The 25,168-nt window shown below is 32.6% G+C and overlaps 4 protein-coding genes across 9 annotated transcripts in view; 1 reads left to right on the forward strand and 3 right to left on the reverse strand.

Moving 5' to 3' along the window:
- LOC115983794 (putative disease resistance protein RGA3) overlaps positions 1-25,168 on the reverse strand; it is an 82,472-nt gene that overhangs the window by 16,688 nt on the left and 40,616 nt on the right. The window lies entirely within an intron of this gene.
- LOC115983795 (putative disease resistance protein RGA4) lies at positions 1,506-15,917 on the reverse strand. Of its 3 annotated transcripts, XR_004090210.1 has the most exons (10): positions 15,782-15,917; positions 8,330-11,332; positions 7,812-7,867; positions 6,176-6,551; positions 5,203-5,986; positions 4,775-4,851; positions 4,227-4,508; positions 3,299-3,433; positions 2,298-2,350; positions 1,506-2,117 (listed from the first exon to the last, which is right to left on the reverse strand). XR_004090210.1 is itself a non-coding variant. In XM_031106575.1 (4 exons), the coding sequence occupies exons 2-3, from the start codon at positions 11,168-11,170 to the stop codon at positions 7,856-7,858; spliced, it is 2,853 nt and encodes a 950-aa protein (XP_030962435.1). In that variant the 5' UTR covers positions 11,171-11,332; positions 15,782-15,917; the 3' UTR covers positions 6,850-7,005; positions 7,812-7,855. The 3 variants fall into 3 exon arrangements, 1 of the variants encoding a protein (XP_030962435.1); XR_004090211.1 differs by lacking the exon at positions 2,298-2,350; XM_031106575.1 differs by lacking the exons at positions 1,506-2,117; positions 2,298-2,350; positions 3,299-3,433; ... (2 more) ...; positions 5,203-5,986; positions 6,176-6,551 and adding an exon at positions 6,850-7,005.
- On the forward strand, positions 6,251-7,334 carry LOC115984830 (MRN complex-interacting protein-like). The gene is made up of 2 exons (XM_031107828.1): positions 6,251-6,722; positions 7,312-7,334. Exons 1-2 carry the CDS (start codon positions 6,251-6,253, stop codon positions 7,332-7,334), a joined length of 495 nt encoding a protein of 164 aa, XP_030963688.1.
- Positions 7,229-25,168, reverse strand: part of LOC115983804 (putative disease resistance protein RGA3) — a 69,503-nt gene continuing 51,563 nt past the window's right edge. Inside the window, exon 4 of the mRNA XM_031106629.1 lies at positions 7,229-7,626. The gene's annotated coding sequence lies outside the window, so the exon portion shown is untranslated. The remainder of the gene's footprint in view (positions 7,627-25,168) is intronic.

Raw genomic sequence — 25,168 nt, forward strand, 5'->3', positions numbered from 1 at the left:
TTGGATCTATCATGTTATATACGTATTTAAGCATTACAATTATGTAGTATGAAGCTTTAGAAATAAGAGATGAATTAAAGCAACAAGAGTCTCATGGCTCAATTCTTAAAGATATGGTAAAGCTCATGCCCACACAATTTACTTTCTCAGAGCTGCTAGGAGCATAGAATGCATTATGCAGTGATTGCACAAAAGTAGTCCTCAATAGAAAAAGCTTTTTTATTTTTTTTGCTAAGTCAACTTGAAAGGCATCAATAGCAAAGCTACTATTTGATAATCAATGCACACTATTTCATCAGAATAACCAGCCTTTGTTCATTAATTGGATAATTGGGGCAACATATCCTTGGCTGAATATGTTATCAAGAACTACAATAAAACCTATGATGATCTATGTGCAATTGAAGTTAACCTCATTCAAATATATTAGAATATGATCGTCTATAATGGTGTTGGCACCAATGTGCATTACGATTGGTATTTTCGAAACCTTTACAAAGATTGATTGTACAGTGAACACGAACACCACCCCAAGATTCACTATTTGCCTTTTTTTTTTAATACCAGATAAACATTAGATAAAAAAGAAAAAGAAAAAAAAAAAGAGATAGTACAAAAGAGGGCCACCTGACTTATACATGGTCCGGATTGAGTCTACAGTGGCTAACAGGGAAGCAAGTAGTTATAGCAGCTAAGTCTATTATATGTGAGATAATATAATTGGGTACAAACAAGTAATGAGTGGTCAAACCCTGTTGTTGGAGCTGATTCATGTCTGCAACAAAATTCTGCTCTGTCCAAGTTGGATCCTTTCCTTGGTTGCACAGCTGCACAAGCCTGGTGTTGTTGCTTAGAACCAAAATCTTGTTGTATCCCATCTGCACAGCCTTCAAAATCGCTTCTCCCACTGCATCTTGGATTGCAAGCTGTTGAGTCTTTCGTCCACAGCTAGCTCCACCAGAGAAAAGCTCATTCCCTTCCAAAGTCTTCGCTTCATAAGCATATCCACTTCTCTTTGACCTCCTATTTTTGTGAGCTGCTACCTTCAAAATAATCTCCCACTGTTTGCCTTTAACAGTCCTTCCAATAGTTAATTTGAAGTGACGAATGGACTAGGGGATTCTCTCTCACTATACTTGTTAATAACTTAATTGAGGTCATAGCAACCGCTAATTCTTTCCATGTTTGTAAAGGATGTTTTGGATTGATTTCACTTTCCGTCCAGGCTCCAATTTTTTCCATCTTAGAGTGAAATTTACTACATGAAGAAGCAGTATGGTAGCATTTTGTGATATAAGCAATGCTATGCTCCCATTAGAAATTCAGGAGTGTCTACTATCATTGAAAGATGCCTTGTAGCATGCAAACCTCTGGTTGAGAAATATACTTTATTGAACTGTCTTGAATATCAGTATCTTTTGACTGTCCATATTGTATTGTGGCACAAAAAAAGGGGCTAATGATGGAGTGAGATATCTCAAGACAAAAAAGTTGATCAAACCAAATTGAAAATTGGAATTTTGAACTTCTTTACACCACACAATTCTAAAGGTATCAGATTTGCCTCCCAAAGACAAACACATGCAATGTACCTAATTCAGTTTATACATATAAGCAACATTGCTTATTTTAATTATATTAATTCATAAGCAAGAAAACCCTTTGGCAAGATGCTTCACTATATGGAACAAATTTTAGGCAAAAGCTCATTGAATTTGAAAAACGAACACCAAAAAGAAAAATAATAGATTGATTTGCTAAAATCTCTTGAGTAGGGCTGTCCATGGGCTGGGCGGATCGGATTTGAGAGGGTGGAAGAAGTGAAGACCCACGACTAACTGGCAACCACTATGGGTTGAGTCGGATCGGGCTCTGGCGGATGATCAGTCAGTTTGGTTGAAACTGATGAAGGAGTGGTGGTGGGTGGAGGGTGGTAGATCTTCGCCAGATCTTAGTGGAGGAGAGAAAGATTCAGCCGGATTTAAGCAGATCTGAGCCAAACCTTGCCGAATCTAGGCCAAACGTCGCCGAATTTGAGCAAATCTAAGTCAAACATGGTTAAATTTCCCTTTGTCAGCTTCAGTGGGAATTGTGTGACCATATAATGGTTGATATCCCTAACAAAATTAGAAAGGAGAGTGAGAAACATGTTATTGTCTTTGGATACCAACAGATATGGTTATGCATGAAAGCAACTTCATCTTACAACATAAGGAGACATAGTAACTAAAAAAGTCTAAATTGCAAATCTTAGATACTAAAAATATAAAGGACTTAAAAAAAACATGCAAGCTCACCTCTCACTGAAAAGGAGTTATGAGACGGGTTGCATGATTAATGGAACCATCATCTATAGAGGAAACAATAGCTCAATATCATATTTGAAATTTTTACTAATTAATGCAAGAATTCAGGTGAAAAAAAAAAAAACACAAGATACTTCAGTAGAGTGGAAGTTCACCAAGTACATAATCTCTAACTCTTCAAGCCTAGTCCCTTGCGGGAAAATGCTTCATTTTTTATTTTTAGTTCACAAAGCTAAGAATAATAGTATTCTATCCCTAATTTTTCTTTTCTATATTTTATTTCACTTCTAACCTGAAAACTTCCTAGACCAGACAAAATGGATCCAATGCATGCGTAAAAAAGTTTCCAGTTCAGGTAAGTGTTTGCTGATTACAGCAATTACTAAAGTTTTGTTGTGGCAAAAACCATCTCAATGGAGCAATCACTAATTTTCTTGGGACTTCAAATTGTCAACCTAAAACAAGTAATAAAATTTGTAAGCGTTTTCACAAATTATGCCAAATATTCATGATTTTAAATAAGATGATCTGGGTTTAGATACATACTTATGCACAGCCTTTACCCTTCATATAGAACATGTTTCAAGCAAACCAAACAGTTTGTTACAAAAATTGTCTTAAAAAAAAAAAAAATGAGATATGTATGTCTCAATCTATTGCATGATAATGCTTAATTTTTATAGCACCTCTAAAAATATTATTCTAAAATTTTGTCTGAAACTTCGACAATTATGATTCTAATACACATTGTTGAAAGCTTATTTATAACAAGGGGCACACCTGCATTATATGCTAGTTCTTGTAGTATAGTTGGAGGCTCGATTATTATTCATACACCCTAATCAAAGTGTTACGAAGCATCTACCAAAGTAAAAAAATATTGGCACAACAGCAACCAAAGTATTTATTATGTGTATACCAGAGAAACAACTTTTCTTTTGGCAGGACAACAATAAGAGGAAAAGCAGAATAAAATGATAAGAATATCTTACCTTTGAAATATATGGAGATGAGGCAGATGCTACAACAGTAGAAGGTGTATCAAGATCCAAAAGATTCAAGATTCAACTACTGGGAAAATAAAAATTCCAAAAGTCCTGTGGTTTGAGCATTACGCCATTACCAACCTGACTTGTAAAAAGAGGGAGAAAAGGGTAAGAAAATTGATAGATTTGAAAGCTGTTGTCTGAAAATTATAACACATTCCAAATGAGATTAGATTTTTTTTTTTTTTTAATCAAGAGACCAGAAATGTATTTAGGATGGAAATTTTATTTAAATCTACCTAAGGATTTGTGCATGTCTAGACACACTAGACACGATATCATTTATGCTTTTGAATTAAACAAATTCTCCAAGCTACATTTGAGAAACTGAAGATATTATTCACCCTAATTATCTTATTGCAATAACTACATAAGACATTAGTTATTTACTAGTGTGCAATAAGAACATATTAAAAGCTTATATATAAAGAAAAAAATTGATAAGTTCCTTCAAACAGCAATACAACACTATAAAAAATGTGGAACAACTGCAAATTTTTGTAAGAAAAAAGTGCATCATTTAGTATAGTAAAGGTATACACAAGAGACAGTGCTAAAGGGTAGCACCTAGTCAAGGCACCCCCTCCTAGGACCGTATCTAGTTGAGACCATTGTTAGGTAATGGTCCTTAGATATGCTCAAAAACTCAAAATATTCAAAATTAGGCAATTAAACCATTAATTTATTAAATTTGTGGCCTTACCACCGCTAGAAAAGGACACATAAGTGTGGGGGATATTGTATTTATTTTACTATCTAAATGAATTCCTGGAAAATATATACAGTATTTAGTATATTGTCTACATGATTCACTGACTTCTGGTACAGAAATCATCATAATGTAAGAGTAATTAAAAGGCTAAGCTTTGTTTACCATTGCTATGCTTTGCAACGAATTATTCCAGTTTGGGATGTTTATCTGAACTGCTTCTTTTGCTGTCATGCTCTACCATCTTTACACTTTTTACTCTCTTTGGCCTGAAAGGTTCCATGACTTCCATCTATTCCATTCATCTATGGCCAAAAGAACATGCAGAATGCTGCCTCATGTTTGAACAGAGACTGCAGTCACGTCAAGAAGAAAATCCTATGGCTTATCAACCTTTTGGAAAATGAAAAGCTCCTACATTTGGAAGCTTCTCTGAGCAGTAACAGCCTACCATATAATAATGGGTAAAAGAACATAAGAAAAAAGATGGTTATTTTAAATTTTAGAAAAATTCAAATTTAGTTTGTAATCTTTAAGCTAGTATTAGATAAGAACTCTTGCACCTAAAAGTAATATCTCACACAGCCCAGCACAAAAGTATGAATTTTCTATAGATCAACAGTTCAAATGCGAATATTAAAATTAATATTAGTAGATATATAGACCCCCACCCCCCAAGAGAGAGAGAGAGAGAGAGAGAACCAACAAAATACCTGCAAAATAAGCTAATTCTTGCAATGGTAGTTGCTAGATTCAGTCCTCTCGACGTGTTTTAAAAACCACTCTATTTCTGCAATTATTAAGAAGCAACCATACAGACATCATATTATCAACATGGTCTTATGTACAAAGATATAAATCATTACAATTTAAAAAAAAAAAAAAAAATCAAGGGAAGGATTATCTTATCCTAATTTTTCTTGTTCAAATAACTTTTTGGAGAAATCAGGTGTCTAATTAACATTTTATAGACAGGAAAAAGAAAAACAAATTGAATGAAAGAGAGTTTTAAATTGGTTCAATTCAGCATAAGAAAGAAGTTGAATGGTTTTTAGAAGTTGTCTAGAATATCAAAACCCTCAAAACCAGTAGCTGAATTTTAATTTGGGATTAAAGGATAGATAGATAGATAGATGCTTACTTGGAGAATTTGTTTCTTCTTGCTATTTCTCATATTCCACGATCATGCGTGGGACATGAGAAATGATGGGCCAATCTTCACCTGTAGGCCTCAAGCATCTTCGCCATAAGATTGGACAATTCTCAATTGTTAACTGCTTTAAAGAGGTGGTATTGCGAATCCCTTGAGGAAGTGAAGTAAGATTGAGACAACCCTGAATTGAAAGTGGTTGTAGTGATGTGAGGTTGGCCATCCAAGGGAGAGAACCCAGTTCTTCACAGTTGTATATTTTGAGTTTCCAGAGAGAATCGAGGTTTTGCAGCCACTCCTCTGGATAAGATTCTAAATCCTTGACTGAACATAACTCCATAGACTGTAATTGAGAGAGAGGAAAGTAGCACGAGGAGGGTGACGTGGTTGCTCCCATTTTCATTTTCATTGTCTGTTGCAATACCTTTGAACTAACTCTAACCATTTTTAGATCTTCTTTGAGATATGGAAACAGAGGCATGCAAGTCAGGTTAGAGCATCCGACAATCTTTAACTGAGAAAGACAAGGAGGAAATGATGGAAGTAAGAGATGGTTTGGTTGATTATCATCATCATCATCTGAATTCTCCACCACCCCTTCAAATTTGAGCAATTCCATAATTCAAGATGAGATAAGGATGGGAAGAATGGTGTTTTTGAAAAAGAGGAACCACTCAACACATGACTAACACAGTCTTCATCTGATATGTATTCAAGTGCTGCCATAAATTAAAGACATATAGACTTGAGAAAAGGGAGATGATTTAAACAGAGTCTGCACAACAAAAATTAAAAGAACCAAGGGGGCTTTAGGAGGTAGACAAGTAGAAAAAACACCAACCTCAAAGAAAATGAAAAGTTACTAAGTTTGGATGCTGCTTTGAGCATTAATAACCCGCCATAGAACAATACATAAGGAAGTAAAAAAAACCAGGGGTATTCTGAAATCTGTTAGATAATTTACCATTAGATTTGTGCATGTCCAGACACACTAGACTAAATAAACCAGCTAGACTCTATCTCATTTGATTGTGATTTGATGAAAGTTGAGATTTTGTCTCAGGTGAAGCAGCAGCAACAGAAGAAGAAGAAGAAAATCAGCAAGTGGAGGTGCGTGGTGTGCAACCAAATGCAGTCTGTTTGCAAAGTGTTCGCGCAGGGATTCGTCGCCAAGGACCTCCGCGGCTTCGTCCAGTCCTTCAACATGTCCCGCGCCATTACCGAACCACCCCCACTTCCACTTCCACAATTCCAAGAAGAAGAAGAAGAAGAGGATATTGTCCACGACGATCGCGTTCATAATAACAAGAGACGAAGCGATTGGAGTCAATTCCTTGATCCTGTGGAAATGGAAGAGCAGCAGGTTGAGGAAGAAAGTGATTTTGAGCCTAAGATTGTGACAGAGTTGCCAGAGGATTTGTTCAAGAAACAAAAACTCAATGCCAATGCAGACCTTTACAAGCCAGTTTTCTCCAACAGAAATTCCACCGCCAAAAATGTCATCTCCCCAAGTAATTCTCTCTTCTCTTCCTTTTTTTTTTTTTTTTTTTTGGTGATGTGATTCATTTATATGCTAAATACAACCAAAAAAATTGAAGAAAAGATTCTCTCCTACTCATGTTTGTTGATTAAAAAAAAAAAAAAAAAAGATATTCTGCAGCCTCAAGTTTACAGGGACTTCACAACCAAATGCAGCAAGGACTATGGCTTCAGGAGGCAGAGAAAGTGACAAAATAACAAGCACTTGAAAATCCAAAAGTTCTTAAACTTGAGTGTAGCTCTGTAATTAACAACCTATTATTCAAAAAAAGGGGGGAAAGTAAGCAAAATGAGGGATCTTCAAGTCTTAGTATTCAAGTAATAAAAAATTTAATTAGTAATTTTTATTGGCAGTAATATATATAATAATAAAAATCAATCCAATCTAACAATGAATTGTACACAACTAAACAGATTTGACCCTTCTCTAGTACTTGGATACACAGTATTATTTACACGCATGATGGAAGTGTTATGAATCGTTTGTTTTAGCACAAGAACCAAAAAATAACATACATGCAACTATGCATTGAAAAATTAGAACTTTTTCATTTCTGGCAGGTTGCAGGACAACTATGCATTGAAGTTTTTTTTTTTTTTAAGTGTAGGATTTTTCATTTTGAAATACTTGGAGATTAAAGAAAGGCTGTAAGGGGCTGTAGGAGGTAGAGGAAGAGCCAAAAATCACTAGGAAACGAAAAAAGTTATGATTGTGTGATGCTCGGGCAATTAGAAATCTAACATATAAAAACAGATTAAGAAGACAGAAAATTGAAAGCACCAAAGGTTTTGTTCAAATGCACAACTTAGATAAATATTATCTCTAGATTTGTGAATGTCTACATCGGTAGACCTCAATCTTTGTTCTGCTTTTGACTAAAACGATGTCTCCAAAATAAAAAAAAAAAAAAATAAATAAATAAATAAATAAATCTGAGAAAAGAGAGAATTCATTCAGCGATTATCCCATCAAAAACAGTAATTAAACCACTAGTTATTTTTTATAGATCAATAGTTCAAATGACCAAAAAAAAAAGGGGGAGAGTGAACCAACGAAATACCTGAAAAAATTCCCCCTCTGGAAGTGAACAAACCAACTCCGATTCTAAATCAGATTCTGCAACAATTAAGAAGCAACCATGCACTTAGGTACAAAGATATGAATCATTAGAATTAAAAGAAAGAAAGAAAAAAGAGATAGATTACGTTATCCTAATTTTCCTTGTTCAAATAACTATGTGAACAAACCATAGTTAAGAAGCAACTAATTAAGAATAACTCTGATTCTAACTCAGACTCTGCAATAATTAAGAAGCAACCATACACACATCATATTATCAACATTCTCTTAGGTACAAAGATATAAATTATTAGAATTAAAAGAAATATATTTTTTTTTAAAAGGGATGGATTACATTATCCTAATTTTTCTTGTTCAATTAACAGTTTATAGACAAGAAAACGAAAAAAAGATTGAAAAGAATCAGTTGAATAGTTTTAGAAGTTGTTCAAAATATAAAAACCCTAAAAAAAGCAGTAGTTGATTTTGAATTTGGGATTATAAAAGATAGATGCATACCTGAATAAATTGTTTTTTCTTGTTGGATTTTTTGGGACAATCTTCACTGTTTCCTTCGCGTAGCCGTAAGAGGAGACAACCAGAAATATGTTTCTCTTTCAAAGAGGTGAGATCAGGAATCAGGGGCATGGAAGTCAGGTTAGGGCAATGGATGATATATAATTTCGAAAGAGAAGGAGGAAATGATGGAAGTAAGAGATGGTGTGGCTCATTATCATCTGAATTCCTCCACCATCCCTTCAGTTTTGGGCAATCCCTTATATATAGAGAAGATAAGGATGGGAAGAATGGTGTTTTTGAAGAAGAAGAAGAAGAAGAAGAAGAGGAAGCACCCAACACGTCACTAACACTGTCTTCATCTGAAATGTATTCAAGTGCTTCCACAAATTGAAGAGAGACAGACTTGAGAAAAGGGAGTAGATTTAACGGTGGGAGGTGCTGCAATCTTTCATTATGCCATAAACCAAAATGAACAAGATTAGTGAGAGAAGAGACCCAACTTGGAATTCTCACACCCATATAATAAAACAATCCCAACGCATTAAGATTTGGATGTGGCTGGAGGCCTTCTAGTGACATTTCATCATAACATTCGTTTTCTCCATCATCCCACTTTTCATCCCACTGTAATACCAGCTCTTGAAGATGTTGTTTCTGCTTCATATTTGTGGCTTTACATTCCACCATGTCATCTTCTCCATGTCCCAATTTATGAATATATAGACTTCCTCCCAAATTGCTCAGCTCCTTCAATTCACTTAGCCCACCACCAGACTTAGCCTGTTTTTTCTCATACCAACCACACGAGCTAGCCTTAGAACCCCCTCGCCTCACGACGAACCACGTTAGTATCTCAAGAGAAGTAAGATGCCCAAGTCCAAGGGGCATATGCGTCAATTTGCTACAAAAACTAACGTCTAAACGCCTAAGATTGACCAACTTCTTAATACCCCTGGGTAATTCTTTAAGTGAGTAACAATGGTTAAGATTTAGCGTTAACAAATTTAGCAGCTTGGTAATGGAATTAGGGAGAAATTTAATATCACCATTTTTAGAAAGATCAAGATATCTTAAATGTTTTAATTCCCCAATTGAATGTGGCACTACACGTAGATTTAATTCAATTAAATCTAATGTTCGTAAATAATTGAGATTTGAAACAAGTGCATTGCAAATTAAGTTCCCCAATTTCCCCCCTACACTAGTTGTAAGAATTGTTCGTATTTTCATTCCTTTAACCTTGAAAATTGAAAGTTTCCTTGAGGAATCTTCAAGATCAAATGATACATGACGAACTTTTTTACCATTAAACTCCCCACTCGAAGTTAGCATGGTACTCTCCATCCCAGCAACAAGAGCTGCAAGATCATGCATGAGATCATGCATTTTGCAAAATGATATAATGTCGCAATCATTTTTTTGCACATCTTGAAAAAAACATCTCCGAAGTAATACCATAAAGTACTCTCGCCCTACCTCCTCAACACGTTGCTTTGAATCTGATAACTTAATAAAATCTTGTGCTACCCAAAGATTAATCAATGTTGTTACATTAATCTTATAATCTTTTGGAAACAATCTACAATAAGCAAAGCATTGTTTTAAGTACGATGGTAGATGATTATAACTCAACTTAAGCGTTGATAAAATAACATTTTCTTCTTCTTGAGTTATTTTTGAAAGTTCATAATCTTTGAAGGATCGCCACTCATTTTCTGTAGCTTTGGTGCATAGCAAGCTTGCTATCGTCCTTATGGCTAGAGGTACCCCACCACACTTCCGCATAATCTCCCTACCCAAACTTTCAAAGGCTTCATTCTTTGGCAGTTGACCATTTTCAAATGCTACTTTCACAAACAAACTCCAAGCATTTTCTTCAGGTAGGCCTCTTAGAGCATGCCATGAAGTTGCCCCTATTATCCTCGCTACACTTTCTGAGCGTGTGGTCACTATTATCCTACTTCCCCTTGCACCACCCATTAACAAATTTCTCAAGAGAAGCCATTTATTACTCTCCTCGTTCCACAAATCATCCAAGACAATCAAGTATTTTTTTCCATTAAGCTCTTCTCGAAGCTGAGTTTGCAACATCTCAATGCTTCCTTCATGCTTCCTTTTTGTCAAATGTTCTAAAATTTCTTTAACAATCCGCTGTACATCAAAGACATCAGAGATACAAACCCAAAGTTTTATCTCAAATTCTGTTTGGACATTTTTATCATTGTACACCAATTGAGCCAGTGTCGTCTTGCCCAATCCTCCGAAACCAACAATTGGAATGATAGAAATATTCGCTACAACATTGTCATCAAAAAGACGTTCCATAATCTCTTTCTTATCGTCCTCTCTCCCAATAACTTCATCTTCGAGTACAAAAGAATAAGTTTCTCTGTCCCCCCTAGTCATGACTCGTGGCTCAACCAAGCTTTGACTAAAGTGAAAAGCCTCCTTATCTTTTGCAATGGCATTTAGTTTCTCCCTAATTGCCTTTATTTCATGACCCATCTTAGGACTAAAAGCAAGCGGGTTTGAACATGAAGAGAAAAGGCGTACCTTCTTTGTCATCACTTTGCGGCGCATTACTTGGGTGGAGAAATCATCCAGCAAATCATCAGCATCATGGAGGACATCTTTGAGCTTACTGAGCCAGTCTTTGATCTGATGGTTATGAGAACTCTGCATTTCTGCATCCAGAAGCACAGCGCGGATTGTGGTGACTGTGTCGGTTAGATTTTCAATCTCAGTTTCAACACTAGAGGCCAGTTTGACCTCTTCAACAATGACAGAGCCCAGCAGTTGAAGGACGTTCCCTGCAAGATCGAACAAAGCTCCTTCCGCCATAGTTTTTTCTTACTTTCAGGAATTGTAGATCGGTTTGTGGAGTAATGAAAGTGAGAAGAGATAGCTGTGGTAATGTCTTGCTTAGAACGGTGGTAGCATCAACAAGTGCGGAACAGCTAGCCTCAATAATTATGCCCAAATAAAATGTTGTTTGATGGTGCCCTGTCATCATTAATCATTTACAATGCGTGAGTGTAAAACAGCATTTCTAAATTCCAAAAGCATAATTGTAGTTAAAACTTTTTAAAAAAATTTAAAGCCCCAAAACTGTTAAGGGTTGTTGGTATATGTGTTTAAAAATTGAAAATTGTTATTTGAAAATACTTATGGAAATATGTGTGAGTAAAAAATTATGTGAAAATACGTGTAATATTGTTTAAAAATTAAAAATTGTTGTTTAAAAACATAAACCAAACACCCCCTAAATAACTTATTTTCAATTTTTAAATAATATTACATATATTTCTAAACATTTTTTTATTCACATATATTTCAAAAAACTACAAACAACATTACTTAAACTCCTCTACCAAAGAACCCTTATTTTATGGGAAATTAAAACTTTCATCATTTAAATGAATAGAGCTATTTTTCATTTTATCAAAAATGAACCAAGCTGTTGTGTGCAACTCAAACTTAAGCTTATTATCAACGGTTTTTTCATTTTTATAACATGTTCATGAATAAAATTAACATCATGCTCGATTTTTTGTTTTTTATTAGAATATGATGCTTGATTTTATGTATATATTTATGTATATGGGTTTCTCAAATAAACAAATATTTATGTATATGCAAACATAAAATTCTACTTAAATATATTTAAGATTTAATTGTGTTAATTAAGTTTGTAAACAAGTTTATATGGTCGAACAAAATTCTTTAAGTCATTTTTTAAAAACTGCTAATTTGAAAATTAGTTATTTTGTAAGTGAAAAAATGATAATGGTGGTGCACTCAAATGATAACTAGTGAGAAATTGTATGCGCCAAAGATAGAATTAATATTTGTTTTTAGTAGGACAACAATACTAAGTTTTTGAAAGATAACGAGAATATCTATACCCAACTAAGGTGTGGACGCAGTTAGCAACTGTAGCAAGCAATACTATGAAACAACATTTCTAAATTCCAAAAGCACTGGAGACTAAAATAAAAAGGTTAAATGAATCAACCAAACTTTTCTTTTTATCAAAAATGAATCAAGCCGTTGAGTCCAGCTCAAACTTAAGTTTATGATCAACAACTGTTAAACATGGCTCAAATATAATGACTTGTTCATAAATAAAATTAGCATCATATTATATTTTTTTTCTTTTTTATTAGAGTATGATGCTAGATTTAAGTATATATTTATGTATATAGATTTTTCAAAAATAAAAAACAAATATTTATGTACATACATGCATTAAAATCTTCTTAAATATATTTAAGATTTAAATAATGATTATTTGTAAGTAAAAAAACGATAACTCAGATGATAGCTATTAGTGAATAAGAAATTGTGCACACCAAATGAAAGAATATTTGATTTTAGCAAGACAACAGAACTAAGATAGGTGTGGATGTGTCTTGCTTAGAATAGCAATAGTGATTAATAGTAATCCAGGAGGATAATCTTGTTGAGCACTTTCCTAGTAATTGTCTTTTCAATAATTATGACCAAAGAAAATGTTTTTTTTTTTTTTTTATTCTAAAACTTTAAACTTCTTTTTCTACCTTTTTCTCTTTTACCTTTGATGGTGTCCTGTACTAATCATTTACAAAATATGAGTGTGAATACGGTAAAAATGGCCAAATACCACTCTTTCAAAAAATTTGTAACAAAAAAACACTGTTTCGGAACTAAATGGAAATCTACCACTTTTTCTAGTACTCGAGCTCCCTATACTCAAGCTCCCTATTTTCTATTCCACCATAGCACGTCTAAAATGGCATCTGGGTATTTAAAAATTCCACTTGGTACTTGAGTTTCTTGGACTCGAGTCCTGCATAGTGTGATACCTGAGTCCACTAAACTTAGGTATCAATCTGTATGTGACCCAATTTCTGAGTGTAAAATGCCCATTGATACTCGAGTCCATGAAACTCGAGTACAGTGTTAGTAGTACTCAAGTCCATTAAACTTAGGTATCAATCTGTATTGGCCCCAGAAGTGCAAAATCATGCCCATTGATAGTCGAGTCCATGAAACTCAAGTACTATGTTAGCAGTACCTGAGTGCATTAAACTTGGGAATCAATTTGTATGTGCCCCAATTTCTGAAGTGTAAAAATCATGTACTTAAAATCTTTATGTCCATTTCCATGAAGTTGCTTATTGCTGTACTCTTAAAATCTTTACGACCATTTGGTTTTTTAGTGAACATTTTTTTTTTGTTTGACAAGTTGATTTTGGTGAATGAAGCTAGAACTTCATGCAAATGGGTTGAATCTGCTCGATGGACAAGAGTCACAAGACAAACAAAACCCATGAAACAATGCACAAGGTTTTCTCCATAACTAAAGATGGCTTATATTGAAACAATCAATGCGACCACCATTTTAACAATTGCAAATTTGCAACAAACAATTTCAAAGTTGGTACAACTAACTTCAAATTAATACTAAAAGATACAAAAGTCATTTGTAGCAAAATTCTTTAATCCATCGATTGAACTTGGCATGATACAATTATTTGTGAACATTATCAATTTGCAGTCAATTTTAGGGCCTTCTTAGCACCTCTGCTAGACTCTTAATTCTCAGTCACTACTCACTAGTGTTGTGTCTTGAAATATTTAGCAACCACTGTCCTGAATCCAGCATCCATTTTTCCTTATTTTACAAAACTCAGCTAGTATTTGATAAGTATACAACCTACCAAAATAACCTACGAAAATAATTAATACTGTCCACAGTAATATATTATGTTTTCATTTTTATTTTTCTGAAGAAGCAAATTAAATTCATAGATAAGAAAATGGCACATAGCTAGTATATGATAAGTCTACAAGAGAAACCCCTTTAAAAAAGTAGACAAGAGAAACCAAAAAAAAAATTCAGCTTCTAAAGCTTGAACTTACCAAAAGAGACCCCAAAAAGGAAAGAAAGAAAATAAAACAACTAGACTAGACATCCAAGTGAACAAAAAAGAGTATGAGACCATGCACTAGATGTTTCACTTTAAATTTTCCACATAAAGCAGTCCACCTACTCCTTGCTGTGACCTATATTGGCTGGCAGGAAGTCTCTGAGCAGAATTTGAAATAAAAGTGCTACCAAGTAATGAAACATCATGTTTAGAAAAAAAAAATCAAAATACAAATCAATTTGAACCATTACAGAGGATTAATCCTAGGACATAAAAATCAAATATTAAAATAATGGACAGTTGATATTTTGAATGCTCAGCTTAACTTAAAGTAGTATATGCCATCAAGACTAGCTTACTTATTGTATAGCTACACAACAGCTCTATCAAGAATTACCACGAAACATACTATTGCTATACAACTAATACACAGCAAAAGAAGCCCCTACACATTTTTGCATTACACCTACTGCATGTATGAATGAAAATATGTGGCAGATTTAGCATATCTACCGCAACTTCAATGATGAATCGTGAAAGCAAAATAAAGAATTGAAAGGAGATTGTTAAGAGTCCATAAAGAAAATACCATAATCACTTATAAGCAACCTCACTCAAAAGCTTAGAACACTTTTTTTAACAATTAATGCATAAGTTTCTTTCCATACAAACAACAGTAAATTAAGATTTAAAAACCGATCATATCGTAGCAATGTTTAGAACAAGTCAAAAGTCAGGACTTCTATGACCAGCATTAAAAAAATGGAAAAATTTTACATACTAGTATATTGATGAAAAGTATTACATCTCATAACAATGCTTTTAGAATACGAAAAAGGAAACAGTTGACTGAAAATGGCAATAATATAAGGGTTATCATGCATTTGGTGACAACAGCAATCAGGGGAAAATTCACTTCAAATACATAAACTTACTTCTTCTTCTTATTTATTTTTAATTATAAACATATTTGATTGAAAATGGCAATAATAAATATCCAATGCAGCCTTCACTGATTTCATAAAAAAAAAAAAATAATAATAAATAAATAAAAAGAATTAAACTTTAGAATGTTAAGTAGATTACAGCAAATTTAGCTAATAGAAATAGAATACATCAGCATACAAGATAAAACATTTTCACCCCTAAATAAATAAATGAGAAAGCCGTAAGTTTCAGATGGAAGAAATTTCTAAAATGAAAATCTCCCTACATTATTAAAATCAATCCTCACTTTAAGAGTCCAAGCATCCTACTCATTATTCAACAACAGCAAGCCCCAAAAAAATTTAGGCTCAACTATGGATCCTCTATATATTCTAAGCAACCTACTTAGTCTCACAGATCAAATATGGCTTCAATGAGAACGCTAACTGTGTCCTACAATGACTGATTGCTCTAATAACACATGAAAATGTTAATTCAAAAAAAAATTACAAAAATTACACCACAAATACCCACAAATAACGACATATACCCACAAATAACCCTAACCCCCAATTCCCAATGCTCAAACAAATATTGAGATAAGGAGACATACCTTGTGATTCCAAACTGAAGATGCAGACCGAGAGTGAGAGTACAGAGCGAGAGCGAGACTGCGAGGGAGAACGAGAGCGACACTGAGAGGGAGATTGAGAGCGTGTGGGAGAGTTAGAGTGAGCTGATAGCGAGATTGTGAGAGTGAGAGGGTGATTGAGAAAGTGAGAGTGATGAGAGAGTAAGACTGAGTGGGAAAGAGGGAGATTTAGAGAGTTTAAATGATTAACACAGTTCCCATAAAATAAAATAAAAATGATTAACACAGTAAACACGACCCCAGCTAAAGGAAAAGAGAAAAAGCTGTCTAAAGTTTTACAATAAAAAACAACTTTTTCTCTGGGCATAATTATTGAGGCTAGCTGTATCTCTCATCACTTTCACTGCTCCACAAACCCATCTAAATATCTAATATTCCTAAATAAATTTTTTTTTTAAAAAAACTATGGCGGAAGGAGCAATTGTGTAGCAATTGGGTAAAAAGTTTTAACTTCCCATAAAAAGAAATTAAAAAAAAAAGTTTTAACTACAATTGTGCTTTTGGAATTTAGAAAAATGTTGTTTCACACTATGTTCACACCATCAAAGGGAAAAGAGAAAAAGGTAGAAGAAACAGCCTAAAGTTTTAGAATTAAAAAAAAAAACAAAAAAAAATTTCTAGTGTTTAAAATGATCCCAAGGACTTTTCTATTTACCTTAACATCTTACATATGGAAGTGGGTGGGAATAATTCTAGTGCTTTTCAGTGATGCAAAAAAGTGTTATTCAATGTTAAAGTTTCAGTTTTTTTAATAAGGAAAATTCAAAAAATTCGGCCTTAAAATTTTACATCTTGTCACTGGTTGGAAAAATGTAATTTAAGGCTGTGTTTGTTTTGGATGAATAAAAAGAAATAATGCTGAAATTTTAGGTTTGATAATGAGAAAGAAAGGATAACTTGTGGTAGAATGGAATTCAAATGGGGAAAAGTCTGCTAATAATGCGCTGCCTTGTCTACTAAACAATGTTTTTTTTTTCCTAATGCATGGCAAGTTGTCAGAGCATTCACAGCAGTAGAGCTAAAAATTTAACTTTTTAATTTTACCAAAAGTTACTTTATCTATTTTATCTATAAATATGCTGCAGCAGTGGATCTATTTTAGCTTTCAACACAATAAAATAATATAAATATCACAATAAAATAATATATCTCTCTTACAATAAAATAATATATCTCATTACAAAAATACATACAAAGCAACCACCTCTACCACCGGTCACAGCCACAACCACAGCCACAACCACCACCACCACCACCACCACCGGTCACAACCACCACCCTACTTTGGCAACCACAACACAACATAGGAAAAAAAAAAAAAACAAAAACATCCACAATCCCACTGTCAAAATCATCCACCACCACTACCATAGCCAAAATCAACCACCACCACCACAGCCACCAAACCCATATGAAATACAAAAAAAAAAAAAAAAAAAAAAAACAATCACAGCAAAGAGAAAAGAGAGATGGACGGCAGCAGTGGCTAGCGGCTTGAGGCTTGGGGCTTGGGTCAGAGCGAGGTGGCTCTGTGGCGGCTGGGTGAGCGAAATCGGCGAATAGAGGAAGATGGGTGATCGGCGATGTGGGTCTGCGGTGGCTGGGTCGGTGAGGGCGAAGTGGGTCTGTGGGTCGGTGAGGGCGATGTGGGTTTGTGGGTCGGTAAGGGCGGTCTGTGGTGGCGAGCTGTGCCGGTGTCGGTGACGGTGACGTCGAGAGAGTGAGAGGTTGAGAGACTTGCCGGAGTTGAGAGAGTGAGAGAGGTTGAGAGACTTGAGCTGAATCAGAGAGAGTGAATGAGAGACCGGTGGGATAAAAGAAAGAAAAAAAAAAAAAAAAAGAATGAAGAAGCAATTTGTACTCGGATAATAAAAAATTGCTTTTTATTTTTAGATGTGAGCTACAGTGCACATCTATTTATAGATGTACCCTGTAGCAATTCAGCTATAATTTTTAAGTATGCCTCCACTACTGCAAGCTTGTTTTGGTATATTAGTGGAGCTAAAATAGCATTATAGCTTTTTAGCTCCACTACTACAAATGCTCTCATGCATGCACACAATCACCAAAAAGATGTAGAAAAAGATAGGTCTTTGAAGTAAAATATTGTTAAATAATAAACTACTGAGGTTTGTTACTGGTTTTTTATGGATCGAGTTCTCATCCACACACACTCACCAATTGAACCCAATATTCGAATTTTTTATCAAAATTAATTTTGAAATATTTTACCTGTATAAAGACTTTTTAGTTCTGTTGTATACAGAAAAATTGTATTTACTCCTCTGACTTTTATTTCTATCATCTATCTTGAATTTAATAAAAATAAAGTTTATTATGAATATGAAAGAAAAGAATGTTATTTCTTAGCTTTCCGTGTCAACATTAGATTTGATTTTTGTACCAACCCAAATTTACTTTCAGCAAAAGTGATTAGGCACGTGAATCAATAGTTACCAGGACAAACATTATCATCTCAACCTTATCTCTTTGTATTGGAATTATTGAAGCTTTTCACTATTTCATATTAGTCCTACCTTTGACGAATGGTGCATTGAATCCAATTTGTCGGATTAGAATGAATCAGACAATTTAGCATTTATCCTTGTTGGCGGTATTAGGAAATTACTGCCGACATGTCACTGTATCAAGAATGACTCAAGTTACCGTTCATCAAACAGTATTTTGGATGTATCAGGAAATAATTCATAAATGCCAACAGTCACTGTCCAGTCATGGATTGAGATGCAATTAACCCCTCTCTCACACACTATTTTTTTTACTAATTTTTACTGTTTTTTATAATAAGTTAACCACCAAAATCCAAAATACCTTTATAATAAGCTGATTCCTTAGTGTTAGTTGCCTTTTTTTTCCTCCCTTCAAAATTTTACCAAATTTGCTACAATTCTATCATTATTAGAGCATCAGCATTAAAGAATGCTACTTTATCTTATTTTACCATCTCAAAAAATTATTTTATCAATTATACCATACTATTTTACAATAAACCCTACATCCAAAAACTCTATTATTTTACTTTTTCATTAAAATATTATTTTTTAATCTTTCTTTATTATTTCTTTCACATCATCACTTTTTTTAACTAAGGGATGAAATAAAATATATATATATATATATATATTTTAGCATAGTGCTACAATACAAAGTTTAGAATTGTACTGTAACATTATTGCAAAAAATTTTACAATAATGAGGTATAGCATTTTTTTATGCAAATGTTTTTTAGTTATGAAATGCCAAAAAGACCTTAGATATGGCATTAGCATTCTTCAATGCTAATGCTCTAAAAACAACTATAAATATCATTTCTCCAACACAAACTTAGATACAACGATAAAAATCATTAAAAAAAAAAAAAAAACAAATGGAAGAATTTATAGTTATTCATTTTTCTCCTAATAAATTGAAAAAATATGCATCTAATTAAAGTTTTGATAAAAAAAATTAAAAAAAAAAAAAAAAAAAAAAAAAAAACTGGGATTTCTTATCTTTTTTAAAGAAGATTAACTTTAATTAAGTGCAGGACTGTACTCGCCATAATAGCAAAACCTCAAAAAGTAGAATGAAAAAGAACAAAAAAAAATTGGTTTTCTTTCAGTTCTGCATAAAAAGCAAGATACCTGAAACAGTTAAACCATAATTTGTAATTATATATTATTAACAGATAAAAATTCAATTCAAACTATCTTTGAACTAGTGCATGTATGAACAGATTAAGCTCCTTTAGTCATTCTCTTGTTCTTTTTTCACTTTTTAAAGCAAGCATACGCACAAATATGCTACGAGTATTTTGGTTTAATCATCTCATGAAAAGCATTTAGTAGATATATAATGGAAACTTTTATCCAAAAAAAAAAAAAAAAATCAAAATACCAGTTTAGTAAGCTAATTTCAACAGTGTTAGTTGTCTGGTCAAGTCCTCCTTTCAAAGTTATAGAAAATTTGCTATGATTCTATAATTATGAACAAAAAATCATATATGTCATTTCATTAACACAAGTTTAGATGAATAGATATAAATCATTAAAATAAAAGAACAAATGATAGAATAGTTACTCTTTTTTATTCGCCTGATAATCTGAAGAAATCGTGCGTCTTATTAAAGTTTTGATGGGAAAGAAATGAGTATTACCGAGTTCTTGACCTGTTGCACAATTGCAGTTTTGAAGGGTCCGAATTTTGTACCCAAGTTTGTTCTATGCTAGTTTGCTTCAGTTGGTTTGGCATGAAAAGTGAAAACTAAAAAGTCCAATGCCTGATAAGTTCTCCAAGTTATTTCAAAAAAGATTATTGATGTTGATTTCTTCATTAAAACTCAAATACCTGAAGTGGTTTATAATAGGTACATTAATATATTTTATATATATATATATATATATGTACACATATATATTAGGCTTTACTTTAGAGTAATCTACTGCATACTAATATATTGTTGTTGACCTTGACCATTTTATTTTTAATCAACGGTGGTAGTACTAAACTACTAATTGCCTAATTAAACATTCCAATGTTTTTGTACGAAAAGGAGTGTTTTTGGCATGCAGGTCGCGGAGTCGAGGCTAGCTAGTTGTCCTTACTCCTGAGTCCTTAAACACTGTTTATTTCTACTGATTACTGACACCTAATAAAGGTCTGAAAAGATGTGTTATCAACTTTCAACTCAAAAACGAGTTGTCATGCACAAATGTGCTTCTTCTCATCTGCGCTTTGTACTTCTTGCTCACACAAGGTATGAAAAATAAAAAATATCTCAAAAAATTATCACTTTCTTTGTTGAGTTTAAAATGTTTTCCAAATGTAAGGCATGTGTTTTAACATATATTTTTAATTTTTAAATAATTTTATATATTTTTTATCTATATATATTTAAAAAAAATTAAAAATTATTATTTAAACACAAGTAGTAAATAGTACTAAACTTTTTCAACTGAAAATATTTTTAGAACTTTGGTGTGTGACTTTAAAATAAGAGTAAGGTTTGTGTACTGAACACAAGCTGTGTCTTAAAAATAATAAGACAAAAGTTTATATAACTCTAACTACCAATAAATAAAAGAGATATTAGTGGTTTTTTTTTGTGTTAATATATATATCATTTTTTATGTTTCATTTTATGTTTTAATAATCAAGCCTTGTATTTGTTTAAATCACCTTATAAAATAATAGTTAAAGTTTAAGAATATTGATTTAAGAAATATTTTTTAAAAAATTTAAGAAAGAAAAAAGTAACTAATTTTTTAATAATTATTTATAGTTTTCTAATAATGAAATTAAAATTTTTCTTAAAAAAGTTATTAAAAAAATGTCAAATACCCTAAAAGTATCTATTAACCAAACTCTGCACTTTATTTCATCTTATTTGACTTAGGGCTAGATCAACAATTTTAGAGAGCAAAAACTTTAAATATGGTTTTTTTTATATTTAAATATTAATTAATTAAAGAATATTTATTTAATTTTTAATATTTTCTATCTATTTTATTTTTAAGTTTTCCCTTTTGAAATGAAAATTTATTAATTAAGTTTTTATATTCAAGTTCCACTTATATTTTATTTTTTTATTGATTAAAAAAATAGAAATAAAAAATGATTTATAATACAAAATTATAATTTGACTAAAATAAAATTTTAAGTATAAAACAATCTCAACTTTACTTGATGATGTGGTTAGTTTATATTCTAAACTTGCGCAAGTGAAATTTATTTATCACATAATTCAATAAATTAGTACTAACACAAAATAAATTATTCTAAATTCATATTTTTTATAATGGTAATTTTTATTTGGATATTTAGATTTGCTTAAAATTATTATTATTAAATAAAGAATAATTAATGAAAATATCTCAGACTAGTGTAAATTAAATAAATTGGTTCAAATATAAAAAATTGAAAATCGGTGTCCAGGAGAAGGAGATGCCAGCAATAGTGCACTACTTGAGAACGTAGAGGCGGGTCGCGATTTGTGGTCAAGACAGATAATGTGGCGATGAGTGAAAGAGTAAGCCAAAAAAGAAAGCCTAGCTGCACATACAAAACACACTCATACGACTGAATCCACTTAGTTCATAGAGTAGAGCATATGAAGAACCACGTTCAAAAAAAGCAAAATAATGCATCACCTTCAAATCAAAATAGACCTCCGGTATGACAAATTGAAAAGTTATACAACTAATTATAGTATATAAAAAAATTATAACATAATAACAAAAGTGGACGTTGATGTGATATCACATCAACCCACATGATAGTTGCAGGCTATATTGGAATAAAAAAAAGCTATGGACCTATTGTGAATAACACAACAAAATAGGTACAGACTGTTTTGTCAAAAAAAAAAAAAAATGTACAAACTGAGTAAACTGTCACTACCAAAAATTTGGTCTTTAGCGATGGCATATAGTCGTCGCTAATGCTTTGAATATCGTCGCTAATTTTCGTTAAACGAATTTGGTTACAAAAAAGTTTTTTAGCGACGATATTAATGTCATCGCAAATACAATACTGTTAACGACAACAAAGTTGTCGCTAATAGTAACAGTTGTCGTCATAAATAACTCGAGACCCCAAGATGAAATGTCATCGCTACTATCTCATTAGTAGTGACAAATTTTTTTGTCATCGCTAATAGATTATTATTAATGACGACATGTTTATGGTCATTGATATATCATTACTAGCGACGACGCTTGTTGTCGTCACAGATAACAAAATATAAGTGACCACAAACATGTCATCACTAAAAATTGCATATTAGCGATGATATTGTTTGTCGTCACAGATAACGATATATAAGTGACCACAAACATGTCATCACTAAAAATTGCAAATTAGCGATGATATTGTTTGTCGTCACTAATGATATGATAAAATATTAGCGATGAAATTGTCGTCGCTAATAATATTTAACATTTTTTTTTTAATTTTTCTCTAAAATTTACATTCTGAATTTTACAATGGTACCTGTTAGGTAATAACAAAGCACAATCCTATGCACATCAAAAATTTTCAATCACAAATACTCATAGAAGCATAACAACTGCTCAATCAATAACTACTAATAAGGGAAAATAATACCCAAGTTCAATATCACATTCATAATAAAAGCTCCAATCTATTCACTCAAATACTAATCAAAGGATAACGAATTTCTCATGAAGATATGCAATCAAGCTAAAACTTGTTGCAATGAACAAAACACAAAACAAGAGCCAACAAGGAACAAGACAAAGAAGAAAAAGAAAAGAAAAGTAATCGCTAAAATTCCATATCCAATTTTCTCAGTATTTCCAAACTAGTCTCCTTTTAAAAAGTACTCCATAACTCAAATTAAATTAAGACCCTTTTTACAATTCACCAATCAGTTACACCCAAAACACACAAAAACTCCAAAAATCATTCAAAACCCACGAAACTCTAAGACACAGAGACCCACAACTAAACCATGAAACGGCTGCTAATTTTCAAAAATACCCACAACTTGTTTACAAAAATTAAGGAATACCCAGAAGGTAAAATGAAGAGAGATCATCAAAAGTACCTCAATTTAACACAACCAGGAAAGATGAGAACTTTGACACTCCCTAGAGTTGAAGTGTCAAACTTTGAGTTTAGTTTCTTCTTCTATAAAAAATAAAAATAAAAACTTTGTTTCTTTCACATAGTGTCTGGTAAACGCCTTGGACTTAGAAGTTGAACAAAAGAGTGAAGTCGTGCTCTTTTCTGATCACGTTTGTGCCTTCAAGACAAACTACCATTGGTACTTTCAGCATAACCTTCAAAACAAGTATAAGATAAAGAGTTATAACCAAAAGGTGTATAAAATTAAGCACATGCGTTACCTCTAACCCTTCCACAAAAAAACTATCTCAAGCATTAACTTAAAAAGATTTTAATTTTTAGAAAGATGAGATAATGGGTCTATGCAGATTTTTATACTCCCTCTCCAAATTGAGAGTCCCACTTTGGGAATTTAACAATAAAGTGAAAATGATAAATGGTCAAAAATATACCTCAAAAGCTAAAAATATACTCAGATTTTCTTTGCTTTTTTTAAATGATTCATTTTTTCCCTCCAGAAAGATTAATTCAGGAAGGTTCTAATTTTTTAACTTTACTATTCAAAATGCTACATTTAGGGAAGGCAGGGCGGGGTGAATATTCTTTCTTGGAAAGATTAGGGGTAAGTTCATGGTTTACTTTATACCACAAGTTTGCAGTGCAAGTGTACTTTCAAATGCTAAGAGAAAAATACAATACATGAAAAGCAACTCACATATATTTTGAGTGAAACTTAATCACAACATTAGTTAACGTTTAAGCATACCTATATTAGTTTGAATGAATGCAAATTTTTTTCACTTTTACAAATAAAAAATGAGAAATAGAAATTTGGATGCAATGTTTAATTTGTAAGTGTAAGAAAATTAGGAGCAAGATAGAACTAAAAGACAAGCATCCTAATAAACTAGAATATGCCAGGCTTCTTCATGGTTTTACAAGAAAATGGCATCTGATGACGCCTTTAAAATGTTAGATTTATATGGAATAATTTACAATAATATTGAATTATAGAAGTAAACACAAAAGAAAGGAGAAGAAAGGGAGACTACTCACAGCCTTTGAAGACTAGAAGACCCGAAACCGAAATATTGGAGGGCTTTAACACTTCACCAGCCAAATTGTTCAACTCCACAACAACAGCAGAAGCTAGTTCTTTTGCTTAAAAAAGCCTCTTCAGCCAATTTTTTATTCTACACACATAACCCACTATTCTCCTCTGAAAGCTAAACATGTTCCAACTTAAGTTTCTCATTCTCAATCTCCTATCCAAACAAACAAACATACCAATGAGTTCCAAAAGTGCAAGCACTTGTTAAAATGTAAAATAACACATAAACAATGTGCTTTAATACCAGACAAATGTGCAGTATATTTTGCAAATAAATCAGGAAGTTTCATAGTATGAGTGGGTCAAGCAGCTGGATCTATTACAAGGATCACACGCTAGCCATTTGTGAATTAGATTTAGCCAAATGGATTGCCATGATGTAGAAGCCAAGGTGTTATTTGCATGTTATAAACAGGAGTTCTAAATTGGGCCAAAAAAGATGAACTCATGATAAGGACAATTAGGTTGCTACCATAATAATCCGACTTTAATAAATCATATTTCCACACATCACAAATTTTCAATCACAAATACTCATATAGGCATAACAACTACTCAAACAATAACTACTAATAAGGAAAAACAATACACAAGTTTTATATCACATACATAATTTAAATTCAAATCTACTCTCTCTAATAATAATAAAA

Source organism: Quercus lobata, chromosome 4, assembly GCF_001633185.2.
Source record: "Quercus lobata isolate SW786 chromosome 4, ValleyOak3.0 Primary Assembly, whole genome shotgun sequence".
Classification (NCBI taxonomy): Eukaryota; Viridiplantae; Streptophyta; class Magnoliopsida; order Fagales; family Fagaceae; genus Quercus; species Quercus lobata.